The 15,000-nt window shown below is 39.7% G+C and overlaps 1 protein-coding gene across 1 annotated transcript in view; it reads left to right on the top strand.

Moving 5' to 3' along the window:
* The first annotated feature begins 2,258 nt into the window (after nt 1-2,258).
* Nucleotides 2,259-15,000, top strand: part of LOC145394004 (bestrophin-2a-like) — a 62,786-nt gene continuing 50,044 nt past the window's right edge. The window contains exons 1-2 of the mRNA XM_080267978.1: nt 2,259-2,386; nt 9,101-9,211. Of these exons, the coding sequence (XP_080124104.1) occupies nt 2,316-2,386; nt 9,101-9,211 (182 nt within the window). The 5' untranslated portion in view covers nt 2,259-2,315. The remainder of the gene's footprint in view (nt 2,387-9,100; nt 9,212-15,000) is intronic.

Consider the following 15,000-nt stretch of genomic DNA (forward strand, 5'->3'; position numbering starts at 1 on the left):
TACCAACAGCAGCTGCAGCAGCAGCATTAGTAGTACTAACAGCAAAAGTAACAGCAGCAGTAGTAGTAGTAGCAGTAGATGCAGTAATATGATTTCTCAAGACTTCAAGGAACTGACTGCGCAGACATAATACCCACCCATCCGCCCCCCCAACACAGACACATCCACTCCCACCCACCCATCCATCCCCCACTCTCCCACCCATCTACCCCCACCCACCCAACAACACCCAGCCACCCAATTACCCCCACCCACCCAACTACACCCATCTACCCCCACGTTTGCCTCCCTTAGTTGCTCTCTGTCCTTCATTCGCTCCACAAGTTTGATTCGCTCCGTGTGTCTGTGTCGAGTCGTTGTTCCTTCCCCTTAGCTGTTTATTGCCCTTGTTGCAGCTCGGCATTCTCCCATTTCTTATGTAACTCGTTTTATAATGGCCGACAGGATATTGACGGGTAATGTGCGGACCAAATCGCTGAATATGCAGTGATACGAAGTCAGTTGTATTACGACCCTATTCCACGGCCTCGTCAACCAGGCTCTTTTCACTCTAACTTTTCCTAAAATTGACACCTCTCCAATATGAATGCCGAGTTGTAGCAATGGATTCACGCTAGAAAATAATGCTAGTCACGAAGAAGTGCTATGGACAGGGTGTGGAGCCGTTGCATTGACCTTATATAAAAAAAACTGAACTCTGGAGGGTGTAGTGAACTCTTTTATTTCAAACGCGTATTTACTGAACACATTATTTCAGATGATCATTTACCCAACACATTTTTTTTTTTCTTTTAGATTTTTGAGAGCGCAGTCATCAGTGATACGGAAAGGCCAGACATGCTTTATCGCCATCACATATTTCAGAAGTTACCGCCAAATATCTCAGCGTTTCTCGATGCTTTTGTTCACTCATTCTGGGACAATTCGATTCTTACGTGACTTCATTTATGACATTTATGAATCAATATTTTCAGATTTGTTACTGATGCACACTATATCCATATTCAGAGGTAAATAGTATGTCAAGATATAGCCTGTTTGAAATCCCAGTTACTTTGCAAAATATCACGGCTTTCTACGAGTGACGTGGAGGGGGAGACCGAGGAACGGGTGGAGGGATGGAGTGTAGAGTATGGAGAATGAGAGACTGACAAGAAGTGTGTGTGAGTCAGGAGGAGGGGGAGATCAAGGGCGAGATGAAGTGCTGGTGTGGAGTGGATAGAGAATGGGAGACTGACTGGAAGAGTGTGTGTGCGTGAGGTGGAAGGGGAGATCAAGGGGATGGAATGGAGGGTATGGAGAATGAGAGACTGACTAGAAGAGCGTATTAATGAGGTAACGGGGTAGAGGAGGAAGGGGAGACGAGAGTGAGATGGAGGACTTGAGTGGAGAGGATGGAGAATGAGAGACTGACTACGGGAGAGCAGGCTATGTGAGGGAGGTGGAGTTGGAGACCAAGGATGTGGTGGAGGGATAAAGTGGAGAGGATGGAAAATGAGAGACTGATCAGAAGAGTGTATGTGAGTGAAGTGGAGGAGACCAATGAAGAGCTGGAAGGATTGAGTTGGAGAGAATGGATAGAGCAGAGTGATATGTGAGCTAGGTTAACTGGGAGAAGAGGAAGGGCAGACCAAGGAAGAAATGAAGGGATGGAGTGGAGAGATGAGAGGGAGGTGTGAGTTGGAGGGAGAATGATCGACTATAGTTGCGGCGCGCGACTCTGAGGTTGTTGTTATCGTGCCCTGGCAACCTACCATTCAAAAGTGGGTCTAATTTCGTGTATAATATGAGACGCATGTGATTCCCTTATATTATGTTCGTGTATAATAATATTCGTATATAATATGTTCGTGCATAATAACGTGATTCGTGTATAATCTGATAAGAAATCGGACGCACGTTTGAATGATAGGTTGCCAGGGTACGATAATGACAACTTCAGAGTTGTACGCCGCGACTATAGTATAAGGTTGGAATGGGTCTCCTTGGTCACTAGTCAAATTTATCACCCAATATGTCTTCACATGACCATCAGCTCATTAAAAAAAAGGGGGGTTACGGATTTTTCCCAGGTGACATAAGACTATACTGAGCAAATGAAGACTAAAAATAATGAGACTCCTTGGTTACTAGTCAAATTTATCCTCTAATATCATTACTTTGACTATGAAATAGGTGAAAAAAAAGTTATGGTTCTTTACAAGGTGAAAACAAACGGACTACAAGGCAAAAGCTAAGACCAAAAATAAGCCGTAGTTATTTGAGATAGAAGTTAGTCTCCTTGGTTACCAGTCCAAGATTGAAGGCCATAAACCATGACAGTCACATACACAAGTCAAGTGGCGTCCTGCACCGGATTTGGATGTTTCCTCAAGCTTCTGTTTAAGTGAGTCTGTCTCTGTCGCAGTGTAACATTTTGTCCTCTTTGTCTGTTTACTTTGATCTCTCTCTCTCTCTCTCTCTCTCTCTCTCTCTCTCTCTCTCTCTCTCTCTCTCTCTCTCTCTCTCTCTCTCTCTTCTGTTGTTTTCTTTTACTAAGAATGATTTTCCTTAAGTCTTAATTTCTTCACCCGTTCTAACCAATGACATTTTATTTATTTATTTATTTTTATTAATTAATTGTTAACTTATTCATTTAGGCATTGTTTTTTTCATCATTCATTCATTCATTCAGTTCATTCATTCATTCATTCATTCATTCATCCATCCATTCATTTTTTTTCATTTATTATATTCATTCATTAATTAATTTCATTCTTTCATTAATATTATTTGGTTCAGTCTTTCATTCATTCATTAAGTTTATTCATTCATTAATTTTATTCATTAATTCATTTTTTCATTCATTCATTCAGTTTATTCATTCATTCATTCATTCACCGTTACATTCATTTTTATTCATTCATTCTTTCATTCAGTCAGTAGATTAGTCATTCCATCATTCATTCTTTCGTCTTATTCTTGGTTTCATTCATACGTTCGTCTTATTCATGGTTTCATTTATTAATTAATTTTATTCATTCATTCAATCATATTTATTCATCTGATTCATTTGTTGTTGATTCATTTATTCATGTACTTCATTCATTTATTCATGTACTTCATTCAATTATTTATTCATTCATTCATTCATGTACTTTGTTACCATCCGCGTTGTGAAGCGAGTGGAGTGGTAACGTTTTCAGTGTGAGGTTGTCTGGCTGGCTGGCTTTGTGTGTGGCTAAACAATATTATCTCATGAACGGCTTGAACTATCAGCGTGAAACTTTCAGGGTATCAAGATATGGCCAAAATCTTTGACGAGTTCGAAAACTGGCCCTCGGGGTCAAGGTCAAGCTCACTAAAATGACCGTCAAGGGTCAATTAGTTGACCTTTAGCGACCTTGACCTTGATCGCGAGTGCCCAATTTCTACCTCGTCCAAGATTTTGGCCATATATTGATACCCTAAAAGTTTCATTTTGATAGCTCAAACTGTTCATGAGATATTTTGTTAACCCACACACAAAGCCAGCCAGCCAGACAACCTCACTCTGAAAATATTACCACTCCGGTTACTTACCCCCGGCTTTTCGAAGCGAGGGAAGTGGTAATGTTTTCAGTTGTGAGCTTGGTTGGCTGGCTTTTTATTTTACATCCTGAATTTGCTTGAAATCAGAAATGGAGGTGCAAAATTATGTGCCAAGGAAAGGCTTTCTGGCTATGGGGGTGGTGAGATCCCATCGTGAGATGGCTACTAGCTCATTCATTCATTTCATTCATTCATTCATTCACTTCACACAAGCCTGGCAACTCTCTACACCCGATCATGTCACAGATACCCATTGCCACCTACACGGTGACCAAGAAACTCAATAACCTTCTGACATCATATGTACCACCTATTGCCTTTCCTCTGCTTCGGACTTCCTACGTGACGCCCCTTTCACTCACGACCACATTACCACACCATAGCCTTCCTCGATGTTGAGAGCCCATTCCAGTGGACAAGACGATTTACCGGTACTTCATACTAGACCGCTGCAAAGAAACCAAGCCCCTTGACATCCCAGAGAAGGCCCTGAAGACTCTGCTGGAGCTCTACACGAAAGAAGTCCCTTTCATTTGCCCGAGAAGTTAGATGTATCAGTAGATCGATTGTGTGGCAATGAGAAGTACTCTTGGAGTCCTGTTCGCCAATTCCTACATGAGGACCATCAAATCGAGACTCCTACATACTAGCCACCCCTCCCTATACTTCAGCTATGTCGACGACATCTTCGCTCATATCAAGAACCTTCAGGAGCTGCAGGACCTCAGACAGTGCTTCATCACTGCCTCTGGGCTTAACGTCAACTATGAAGTAGCCAACAATGGACATCTCCCCTTCTTGGACATACATGTCACTGCACACAACGTAGGATTCAAGACTACAGTATTCACCCAGCCCATGAACAAAGGACTTCCTGAATGGAGATAGTGAGTGTCCCAGACGTTACCTGCACTCCACCATCAGCGCCTATGTCAAGAGAGCCCTTTCCCACCGCACCACTTAGAAAGACATCCACCAGGAACTAAAACGTTTGACACAAGTTCTCGTTAACAACAGCCACACTAACACTGACGTATCCGACGTAATTAAGAGACACATGGACAAATAGTATACTTACCAAGACATAAATACATCCACCATTACACCCACAACTGGCAAACACATCAAGATATACTACAGAAACCAAATATCTACGGACTACATGACAGATGAGAAGATCATCAAGGACATTGTATACAGAAATGTATGCCCTACAGACCCGGAACAACACATTTCTCTCATCATCTACAAAACAAAGAAAACAGCCCACCATCTGCTTAGTAATCGACCTGCCATGACCAAGACGCCCCATCAGGAGGACCATGTCATTTACAGCATAACTGCAACAGTGGTTGCAGTGGACCTTACTCATACATTGGAATGACACACACCAGACTGTCGAAGCGCCTCACATTTCACCTACAAAATGGAGCCATCAAGAACCGCCACGTCATCTTACACCCATCTGACACGATAAGACCTGGATGAGAACACCAAAATAATCAACAGAGAACAAGACTCTCGTCATCCCTTTTTTCTAGAGGTAATCTATTTTAACACAAAACAACCTACAATAAACACACAAGTCGATAATTTCCAAATCCTACCGTCATCAAAACTCCATATAGGCTTAGCCAACAAAGCAGTCAATGAGTGATCTGCTTAGCTGATCAGCTCCACCCACCTGTCTCCACCTGATTCACCTGAATCATATATAAGCAGCCACCCACGACAGAACCATGCACTTGCAGCCCATCTTTTGCCGTGTCGATATCTCCATCCCTGTCCACGGCAGGACCAACTCTCCACTGCAACTGAGGGGGTCTGGTCTGTCCCTTCCATCCAGAGGTCGAGGGCCTAGGTCCTGCCGACCACGAGGTTGAGGCCCCTCTGCCTTCCACCCGTAGACCATGACCAATGACCCTTCCTCTGCCACCACTTGGATTGGGGCCTTCCCTCCACACGACCGTGACCAGGCTTTTCCTCCTCAGCCTTCATCTGCTGCTGAAGTGGGCGAGTCTCTACCGCCCTAGCACGTCAAGGGCAAGGGGGCTGAGGGCAGCGTCGGGGCAGTTTTCGACCTGCAGCTCTTCGTCAGCTCCCCTTCCATCAGCGCCACACCTTCCATCCTGCTCTACCCATCCCGTCCTGCCCTCGTCGACCATCTACAGCCGGCCTCACTCTTCCATCGAGTCATCCCCTACCTTTGCTGCCTTTCCTTGCCTGCCAGTTCACCTGCCGTGCTATGCTTCCCTGGGGGAGCCATTTTCTGCCTGACAGGGTCTCTGTTTGCCAGTGCCCCACCACTGTTGTGGGGAGAATATCCACAACAATAACAACGACAGAACCATCATATCATTCCTGAACATGGAACAAGATACTTCTCAAACGTTGCTGCCCTTTGGGGAACTCCTGACGAAACCTTCAAGATCACCAAAAAATTGTACATCAAAACAGAAACCGTACATAAGAAAATCAATAAAAGAGAATGTGCCATACCGTTCAACCTCGTATGCCTCCAATAATATATATATATATATATACATATATATATCATCTCATCAGCCGTTTGAGTGTCCACTGCAGGACCGGCCTATCCCAACCGAAGTTGGGACGATACAGCCAATGTATCTCTACCAAGTGGCTTAGGCTGTCTGGTAGAGATTGTATGTAGGGTGAGAAGTGCTTGTAAGTGTAATTGTTGAGTAGGAGTGGCTTTGGATGTGTGTGTACTCTGTGAACCAAGTGTAATCGGCCCGCACAAGCCGACTGGGTGCAAGCTTACTTTATAGTAAGCGACACTGGTTCAACCACAACACCCCTGGTGTCCGCCAATGCAGTACGTGGCCGAGTGAACACTCCCAAAGTTTATTACCCTGGCGGGGCGCGAACCCTGGCTCACCCGTGTACGAAACGCACACTCTACCACTGTACCACAGAGGCTCATATATATATATATATATATATATATATATATATAATATATATATACAGTATATATATATATATACAGTATATGTATCTATATATATTTAGATATATATACAAGTATATATATATATATATATATACAAGTATATATATATATATATATATATATATATATATGTATATATATATATATATATATATATATATATATATATATATATATATATATATATATATATATATATATATATATATATATAGGCCAGTAAATAGTAGTCCACTAGACACTCGTCTTATTTAAATGAGTCGTGGGAAGCGCTCAGTCTGCTGGTGTGGGCGTGGATGTGGCAGTGAGTGTAAGAAATGAATGACCGACACATGTTAGACATTGATGCCGCTGACTAAGCCATCCCCGCAACACAAGAGAAAGCACCTGGTGGGGAGGACGAGAGGAGATAGACTAGAGGGGACCCCCAAATTCCATGAACTGTTAACAAAAAACTTCATTACAAAAGTTGCAGCATATCCATTTTAGTTCCCTTCAAAGCACTCCCCTTTAGACGCTATGCACTTGTCCCAGAGCTTTGCCCATTCTAGGAAACACTTCCTGTAGTCGACTTTTGTCACCTTATACTAGGCTCCATTTTTTTTTTTTTTTTTTTTTTCGTGGATTTAGTCTGTGTTGCGAAATCTGCATTTAAGCTCTCACTTAATCTTCGGAAAAAAAAAAAAATAGGAGGGGGGGGGGGATGGTGAGATCTGATTGAATACGGGTTGTGTGGAGCAACAACAACATTGTTTTTTGCCAAAAATTGCTGAACTGACAAAGCAGTGTGTGATGTGTTGCTCTTGTGATACACGAACCTTTCCTGGGTGCGCTCCACTTGTCTGGACGTTTGCGCCTGATGCTTGCCTGTAGACGCCTCAGCACTATTGAAAAACTGCTTGTTCACAGTCTGCTCACAGGGAACAAATTCTTTATGGATAAATCCTTAAATGTCAAAAAAACAAGATCAACATTGTCTTGATGCTGAACTTGATATGTCGCGCTGTTTTCTGTCTTGGAGATGTTGGTGTCTTCCACTGACTGGGCTACTGCTTGTTTTCGGGGTCATACATATAATCCCAGAATTTATCACATGTAATGACATTTGAAAGAAATTCTGGGTCATTTCTCAAGTGTTCTTTCAAGACCTGACATACGTTCACACAAGTTGCATTTTGATCATCTGTAAGACTATTAGGACGAATATTGCTGAAATTCGATGCATGGCAAGATCTTGTGTCAAAATCCGTAGTATTGAGCTCCAAGAAAAGAATGTGACCTTCACTAGTTCGTCAGTAAGTCAGCGACAATCTTCCAAGGATCCCTGTCGAATTTTCTCGATGTTTTCATCTGTTCAATAGGTTGAAACACGGTCACAACGTGGAGAGTCTAGGAATGACATGTTGTCTTTCTTAGGACGCTTGTACCATTCGTAGACTATTTTTCTTCCCCATAGCCTGCTCTTTGAAAGCTTGCACAAGCCTTGTCACTCCCTCAGCCAAGGTTTCCCGAGAAAAAAATAAAATTTAATACTCGCTCATTGTTCACTGAAATCTGCCATAGTGGTTCGAGGACGAAAATCGATCACATGCACGAACAAAGAAAAAACGCCAGAAATACGGACTCGAACCTCTCAATGTGATGCCACATGGCAGAATGATTCCCCAGATTACACTGAAGTAGTGCCTGGTGGCGCAATGGGGAGGTATTTCAGTTTCCCGTGCTATAGATCTATTCCGGGAATTGGGGGTTCCCCCTCGGATTTGAACATGCATACGTATCACATTCTTGTTGTCGAGGAAATTTTTCATGAAAATTTCTACTATTTTTCTACTACACTTCCTCTGACTCTACCTTGATCTAAAGTTACCATCCTTCCATCTTTTTTTCGAGAGAGTGCAATGGGAAGGATGCAGAGCTGTGAAAGAGAGAGAGAGAGAGAGAGAGAGAGTACAATGCAGATAGTTCCCAGATGTAATGAGTTTTCAATAATCTTGATGCATAATAATAATAATAATAATAATAATAATAATAATATCAACAACAGAAGCCACATCAATATCAACACTACTACTGCTACAAATACTGTTACTACTACTACTGCGTCTACTACCACTACTACTACTACTACTGCTAATACTACTATTACTACTACTTCTACTACTACTACTACTGCTACTACTACTACTACTAAAACTTCAACCACTACTACTACTACCAAAAATAATGTCAACAACAGCAACAACAACAATATTATCAACACAGTTACTACTATAAGTACTATTACTACGACTACTAGTACTAAAACTTCTACCACAACTACTGCTACCACTACAACTACTACTACTACCACTACAACTACTACTACTACCACTACAACTACTACTACTACTACTACTACTACTACTACTACTACTACTACTAATAATAATAATAATAATAATAATAATCAAAATAATCATCATCATCATCATCAAAATAATAATAATGATGATAATAATAATAATAATAAAGATAACAATAACTTCTATGTATTTATTTATATACTTTCAGGTGGAAGGGCAGCGTCTACAAACTGGTATGGGAGGAACTGGCAGCGTACAGCCTGGTGTATTTCACATGCAGTTTTGTTTATAGATTTGCTTTGACAGAGGAGCAGAAAAGGTGAGTGTGGATGGATGGATGAATGGATGGGTGGATAGATGAATGGATGAAAGGGTGGATGGGTGGATAAACGGAGAGGTGGATGGGTGGATTGATGGTTGGGTGAGTGGATGGATGGGTGGATAGATGGATGGATTGATGGATGGGTGGATTGGGTGGATAGATAGAAGGATGGACGGATGGATAGGTGAAATGATGGATGGATGGATGAATGGATAGATGGATGAATGGACTGATGGACAGATGGATGGATGGATTGGTGGATGGATGGATGGATAGACAGATAATATAGATGTGGATGCAGGTATATAGATAAACAGTAGATATAAGATGTTATATACTTATGGATACAGATATATAGATATATATATATATATATATATATATATATATATATATATATATATGTATATATATATACAGTATATAGATGGATAATATATATATATATATATATATATATATATATATATATATATATATATATATATATATATATATATATATATATATATATATATATATACAGTATATAGATGGATAGATTATAGATGCTGATAGGAATATAGTTATGGACACAGATATACATATAATTATAGATATAGATGCTCATTGAAATACAGATATAGATATAGGTATAGATGGATACAAACATAGATACAGATTCACTTAGACATTATATTCATGTATAAAGATTTGATAATTATAGAAATCAATACATACAGATAATCATAATTAAAAGTCTTGATCTGATAAGGAAATGTGTGAATTATATTTATACTGATCTTTTACCAAGTTTGATATACTTCTCTACTATAAATGGTCCTTAAATCCACACTGAGACCCAACAATTCATTTTTTGCTTGGGGAAGAGGGTTTTGATAGCTGGCCAATGTTAAATACAGCTTTCATTGCTCTTTTGATTAACTAATGCCCTTAAATACAATGAATGTTTACTTATATTTATACATGTTTAGGGTACATTATTTAGCCTAGGTCTGGGGAGAGTTTAACGGTTAGATATAGCCTTCGTGAATCTTCATTCCTATTCTCCTTTCACTCTAACTTGGCCTAAAATTGCCCTTTCTCCATGTGGAGTTCTGAGTTGTAACACTATATTAACGGTAGATTATGGTAATAGTCACGAAGAAGTGCTGTGGAAAGGATAAAAAGCCGAAGCATTGTTTGTTCCTGGCACTGAGACAGGTTAAAAAAAAAAAAAAAAGTGAAAACTTGGCCCAACTCTTGGTGCAAGAATTAGAGCATTATTTCTTATTTCTGCTTTTTTTTTAATAATTTATTTTAAGTTTCACTTAACATTTTTCATTAATTATGGAAAAAAGAGAGAAGAATACGAAGACGTCTTATATAAATCTAGTGTTGCTATCTGCCGATCTTAGTCACCTGAGGGAGGGAGTCTGAGAATGATAATGACAATGATAACACTTCACAATACTAGCGAGCACTCAGAGAGAGCATACCTCAGCCAATGCCATTGCAGGATCTGGATCGGCATCCGGATCCGCTGCCAAATTCAATCAATTCTTCCTTGTCCCATGGACAATCCTTCTACAAAATTTCATTGAAATTTATTGAGAACTTTTGGAGATATCGTATGGACAAACAAACAAATGGAACTGCCATAGACAGAGCACATGCCGGATGGATCCTACTGTGTCTGCTTAGTTTTCACCGGCGTGCAGGCAGTCATTTGGCGAAATTTTTCGCCCTTTTTTGCAGAGCGCAGGATGGGTTTAGGATGCTGGAAATTGCATTGTCAGGTGCAACAGACGTTTCTCTTCAGTTTGGTACGAAAAAAAAAAAAATATTATTCGAAATTTGAAAAAAATGGTGCCGGGGCGGGACGGCCACTGGGTCCCAACGATTTCCGGATCCATGGCCACTGAAGGGATTTCAACCCCCCACCCAGCCCAGGGCTTTTGATCGATTTTGTTGTAAAACAACAGGCTTCCAGGGTTTATGGATATCTAGCGTCTGACCTTTTGTCAAAACTATGGGCGTATAATTGTGACCTGTAGAGAGCAGACAAACAAACAGACAGACAGACAGCCAAACATAAGGAACTGACCAACGTGCTTACCGAATCTTACAATTCCGGCAAGCAACAAACAGAGAAACTTAGGTGAGTACACAACCTCCTCCATCTTCGTTGGCGAAAGTAACGATAGTTCTGGAGAAGGGTGCCTTCGAGTGGTGGCACCGCTATTACCAGATCGACTGCCCGGTTATGCAAGTGTCCCTCCACTACTTAATTTTCCTTCCCATCTGCTGAAAGGAGGATGGATCATAAGGTGCAAGAACAAGGCAACTTCAGTCTGTTCAGGATGACAGTCAGATGAGCCTGAGGTACTACTACTACTACTACTACTACTACTAGGGGAGATCGGGTCTAGTTGTTACACGTCCAAGTTGTTACACCCTTAATATCTTCACCGTTAGTCAATAGATGAGGGAGTGGTCGTTCCCACGTTATGCAGCTTTCATGCAAAGGTAGAGCCAGAAGTGGCAACTTGAAGGCGTTGCTTGAGTAGGAGCTAAGGGAAAAAACAGATATTTTACCTGTTAATTTTTTTTTTTCCATGCTTAAAGTTATTTTGATATATCAAAGTCACATGTTGATGCAGCTGAGTCACTTGGTGTATGGAACCATAAATGTGAAAAGGCTATGAAATTAGCAAAGGTTTATGGTGGTGGCGTCATTTTTATAAATATAAAATGGCCAAGTGTACAGAACACCAGTGTTGGGTTTTGTTGTTATAGGTTAATTGTTACAGTATCAATTTACCCCATTCGAGAACAACTGTACTAAATTATTCCAATATTATCACCTAATCACTTCAACCATGCCTGGAATAACCCATGGAAAACATAATATCATGGAGGCAGCAGTCAGACGAGTTATGGATAATAATCATATAAAAGTGTTGCAGATCAGTACAGTGTAATGTAAAAGTAACATATTGGTTAATGAACGGTGTTGGTAAAGATAATCTTACGTAGATCTAGGTGGTATCTGTGTTTATCTGTCAGTTTATCTGTCAGTCTATCTATCTATGTACCTAATATATCTATCCATATCTATCTGTCCGTTTCAAACAATCTATTTATTCCTTCATCTGCATGTCTGTAACATTTAATCAGTTTGTCTATATAAATCAAGTTATTTATATCATCTCTCTGTCTCTCTCTGTCTATCTATAAATAGTGAGAATGGAGCAAGTGAGTGATTCAGTGAGTGCTGGTGACGGTGGGGGAGTAATTGAATGATAGCAGTTGCACAACTGAATGCTTCGGTTACTGACGGAGGTTGTGATGAGTAAGTGAATGCATGATAGTGATATAATTTAATTTTACTTACATTACATCCAGTATGCCAGTACAACTGTATTCACATGTTAATGAAAATAGAATAATTACGGACATATTTGGGTTCTATAACATGCATATCAATATACCCCGGGGTGCGTAACAAGTTGCCCCGTGTCTGGTAAACTGTGACGAATGACATGCCATCATAAACCTTTAAATAACCATATGATAAAAAGGTCTTCGTTTACTTTGCCCATATTTAAAACAAAAGGACATATTTCCTGTTTCCACACACAAAAAAAAATCATTAGATTATACCATTAGTTTATGATGCAATGAGAAAAAAAAAAGTCACAGCTAGACCCGGTCTTCTCTGCTCCTATTATTAGTATCACTACTACTACTACTACGACCACACTGCTACTACTACTACTACTACTACTACTACTACTACCACTGCTACTACCACTGCTACTACCACTGTTACTACTACTGTACTTCATACTCTAGTCTCACTACCTTTAAACAACAACAACAACAACTACTACTACTACTACTACTACTACTTGTTCTAGTCTTACTACCTTTAAACTGTTCTGTTCAGCTTTAGACAAACCACCATGTATTCTAACTGACGGGGTTAGATATAGCCTTCATTAACAATAACAACAACAACAACAACGAGAGAGAGAGAGAGAGAGAGAGAGAGTATCTGAAATCTTTGTTGGATATACATACACAATCGCATTCATTCATTTTCATCGCCATTCATTATTCACCAAACGAAAATGAATAACATGCATAAAATAAGATAATTTAATGCCTTCAATTCTCTCTCTCTCTCTCTCTCTCTCTCTCTCTCTCTCTCTCTCTCTCTCTCTCTCGGCCAAGGCAACACATATAGGACCTTCCGTGCATGAGAGGGGCCAGGTTCCTTCATGAGTAGGGACACAGGCAAACCAAGCGTGTTAATTGCTCGTCCAAGAGAATAATCGCTCATTCATGTATTTAATTACTATCTTTGCGGTGCTGGCCATCTGCAGCTTCAACTACAGCTGCATGCACAACAACTACATCTACTACTACTACTACTACTACTACTACTACTAATAATAATAATAATAATGACTAATAACAGCAACAAAAACAACACCACGAAGAGCAACAACTACAACACGAAAGACAACCTGTTTTCGGCATAAACTTTGCATACCTTTTTTTTTTTTTAACTAGATTAAAAACGAGCCAATAATATATATGTACACCTGGCCACACCTTTGCCAAACCGGAATCTCAGGTCCAAGCACCACCTGTTCAACCACACTTACAGGCTGTTAAAAAAGCCTGGAATCATTGGGGAAATAGAAAAGAAAGGCAATAGTAAAGCTTTAACATACTGTACAATCTACCACAAGTCTTGATAATATGATAAACAATAGGAAGGCTTTAACATACAGGCTGTCACAAAAGTTAGAATCATGGGAGAAAGTATATGAGAGCTGGCGATATAACATCCATGGTTTCAAATACAGGTTGTCACAAAAGTCTGGAATCATAACAAAAATAACAAAAAGCAATAGCAAAGCTTTCACATATAGCTGTCATAGAACCTTAGAATCAGTCGAGAGGAAAAAAAAAATAAGAAAGCTTTCAAATACAGGTTGTCACAAAAGTCAGAAGCCATTGGAGAAAATAATAAAAACGAAATAATATTAATAATAATAATAATAATAATAATAATAATAATAATAATAAAAATGTAGTAGTAATAGTAGTAGTAGTAGTAGTAGTAATGGTAGTGGTGGTAGTACTATTAGTACCGGTAGTAGTAGTTTATTATTATTATTATTATTATTATTATTGCTTTGACAACGAGTTTAGTAAAAAATTTGTCCTGAGGCATAAACCCAGGCGAGATGCCCAGCCAGAACTATGAACCTTGAAAAAAATAAGAATGCAACTAACAAACTAAAATAAATAAATAAATAAATATTAGTTTTCATTAACTTCATTTGACCCAGAAAAATATAGCTAAACAACAAACATACAAACTAACAAATATATAAACCAACTAGCTAGCTAACTAACGAACTAATAACAAACAAACAAAATAACTGACTAACTAGCTAGGTAAATATCAGCTTATGATAATATCCTTTGGTGAGAGAGAAGGAAAGGAGGTCCTTTCCCTCTTTCTCTCTCTGTCTATCAGTTTGTCTGCCTGTCTGTCTATCTATTGGCCAGCTCCATGCTGCCCATATTATTAGTCGCGTTTTCTTTCTTTCTTGTATTCTTTCATGTTTAATTGTGACAGGCACTTCTACCCTTCAGAAACCAAACCTACAGTAGACACAATGACCAGCCTATGATTTAATTGTGTCTGCAAGGTGTTGGCTTGCTAGGAACTAATCATTGCCGTACTTTTCACGTTTTGAACTGTAGAAGCATTACTATTGGAC

This window comes from Coenobita brevimanus, chromosome 3 (genome assembly GCF_032717465.1).
Source record: "Coenobita brevimanus isolate Jiangsu-jjx chromosome 3, ASM3271746v2, whole genome shotgun sequence".
NCBI classification, from domain to species: domain Eukaryota; kingdom Metazoa; phylum Arthropoda; class Malacostraca; order Decapoda; family Coenobitidae; genus Coenobita; species Coenobita brevimanus.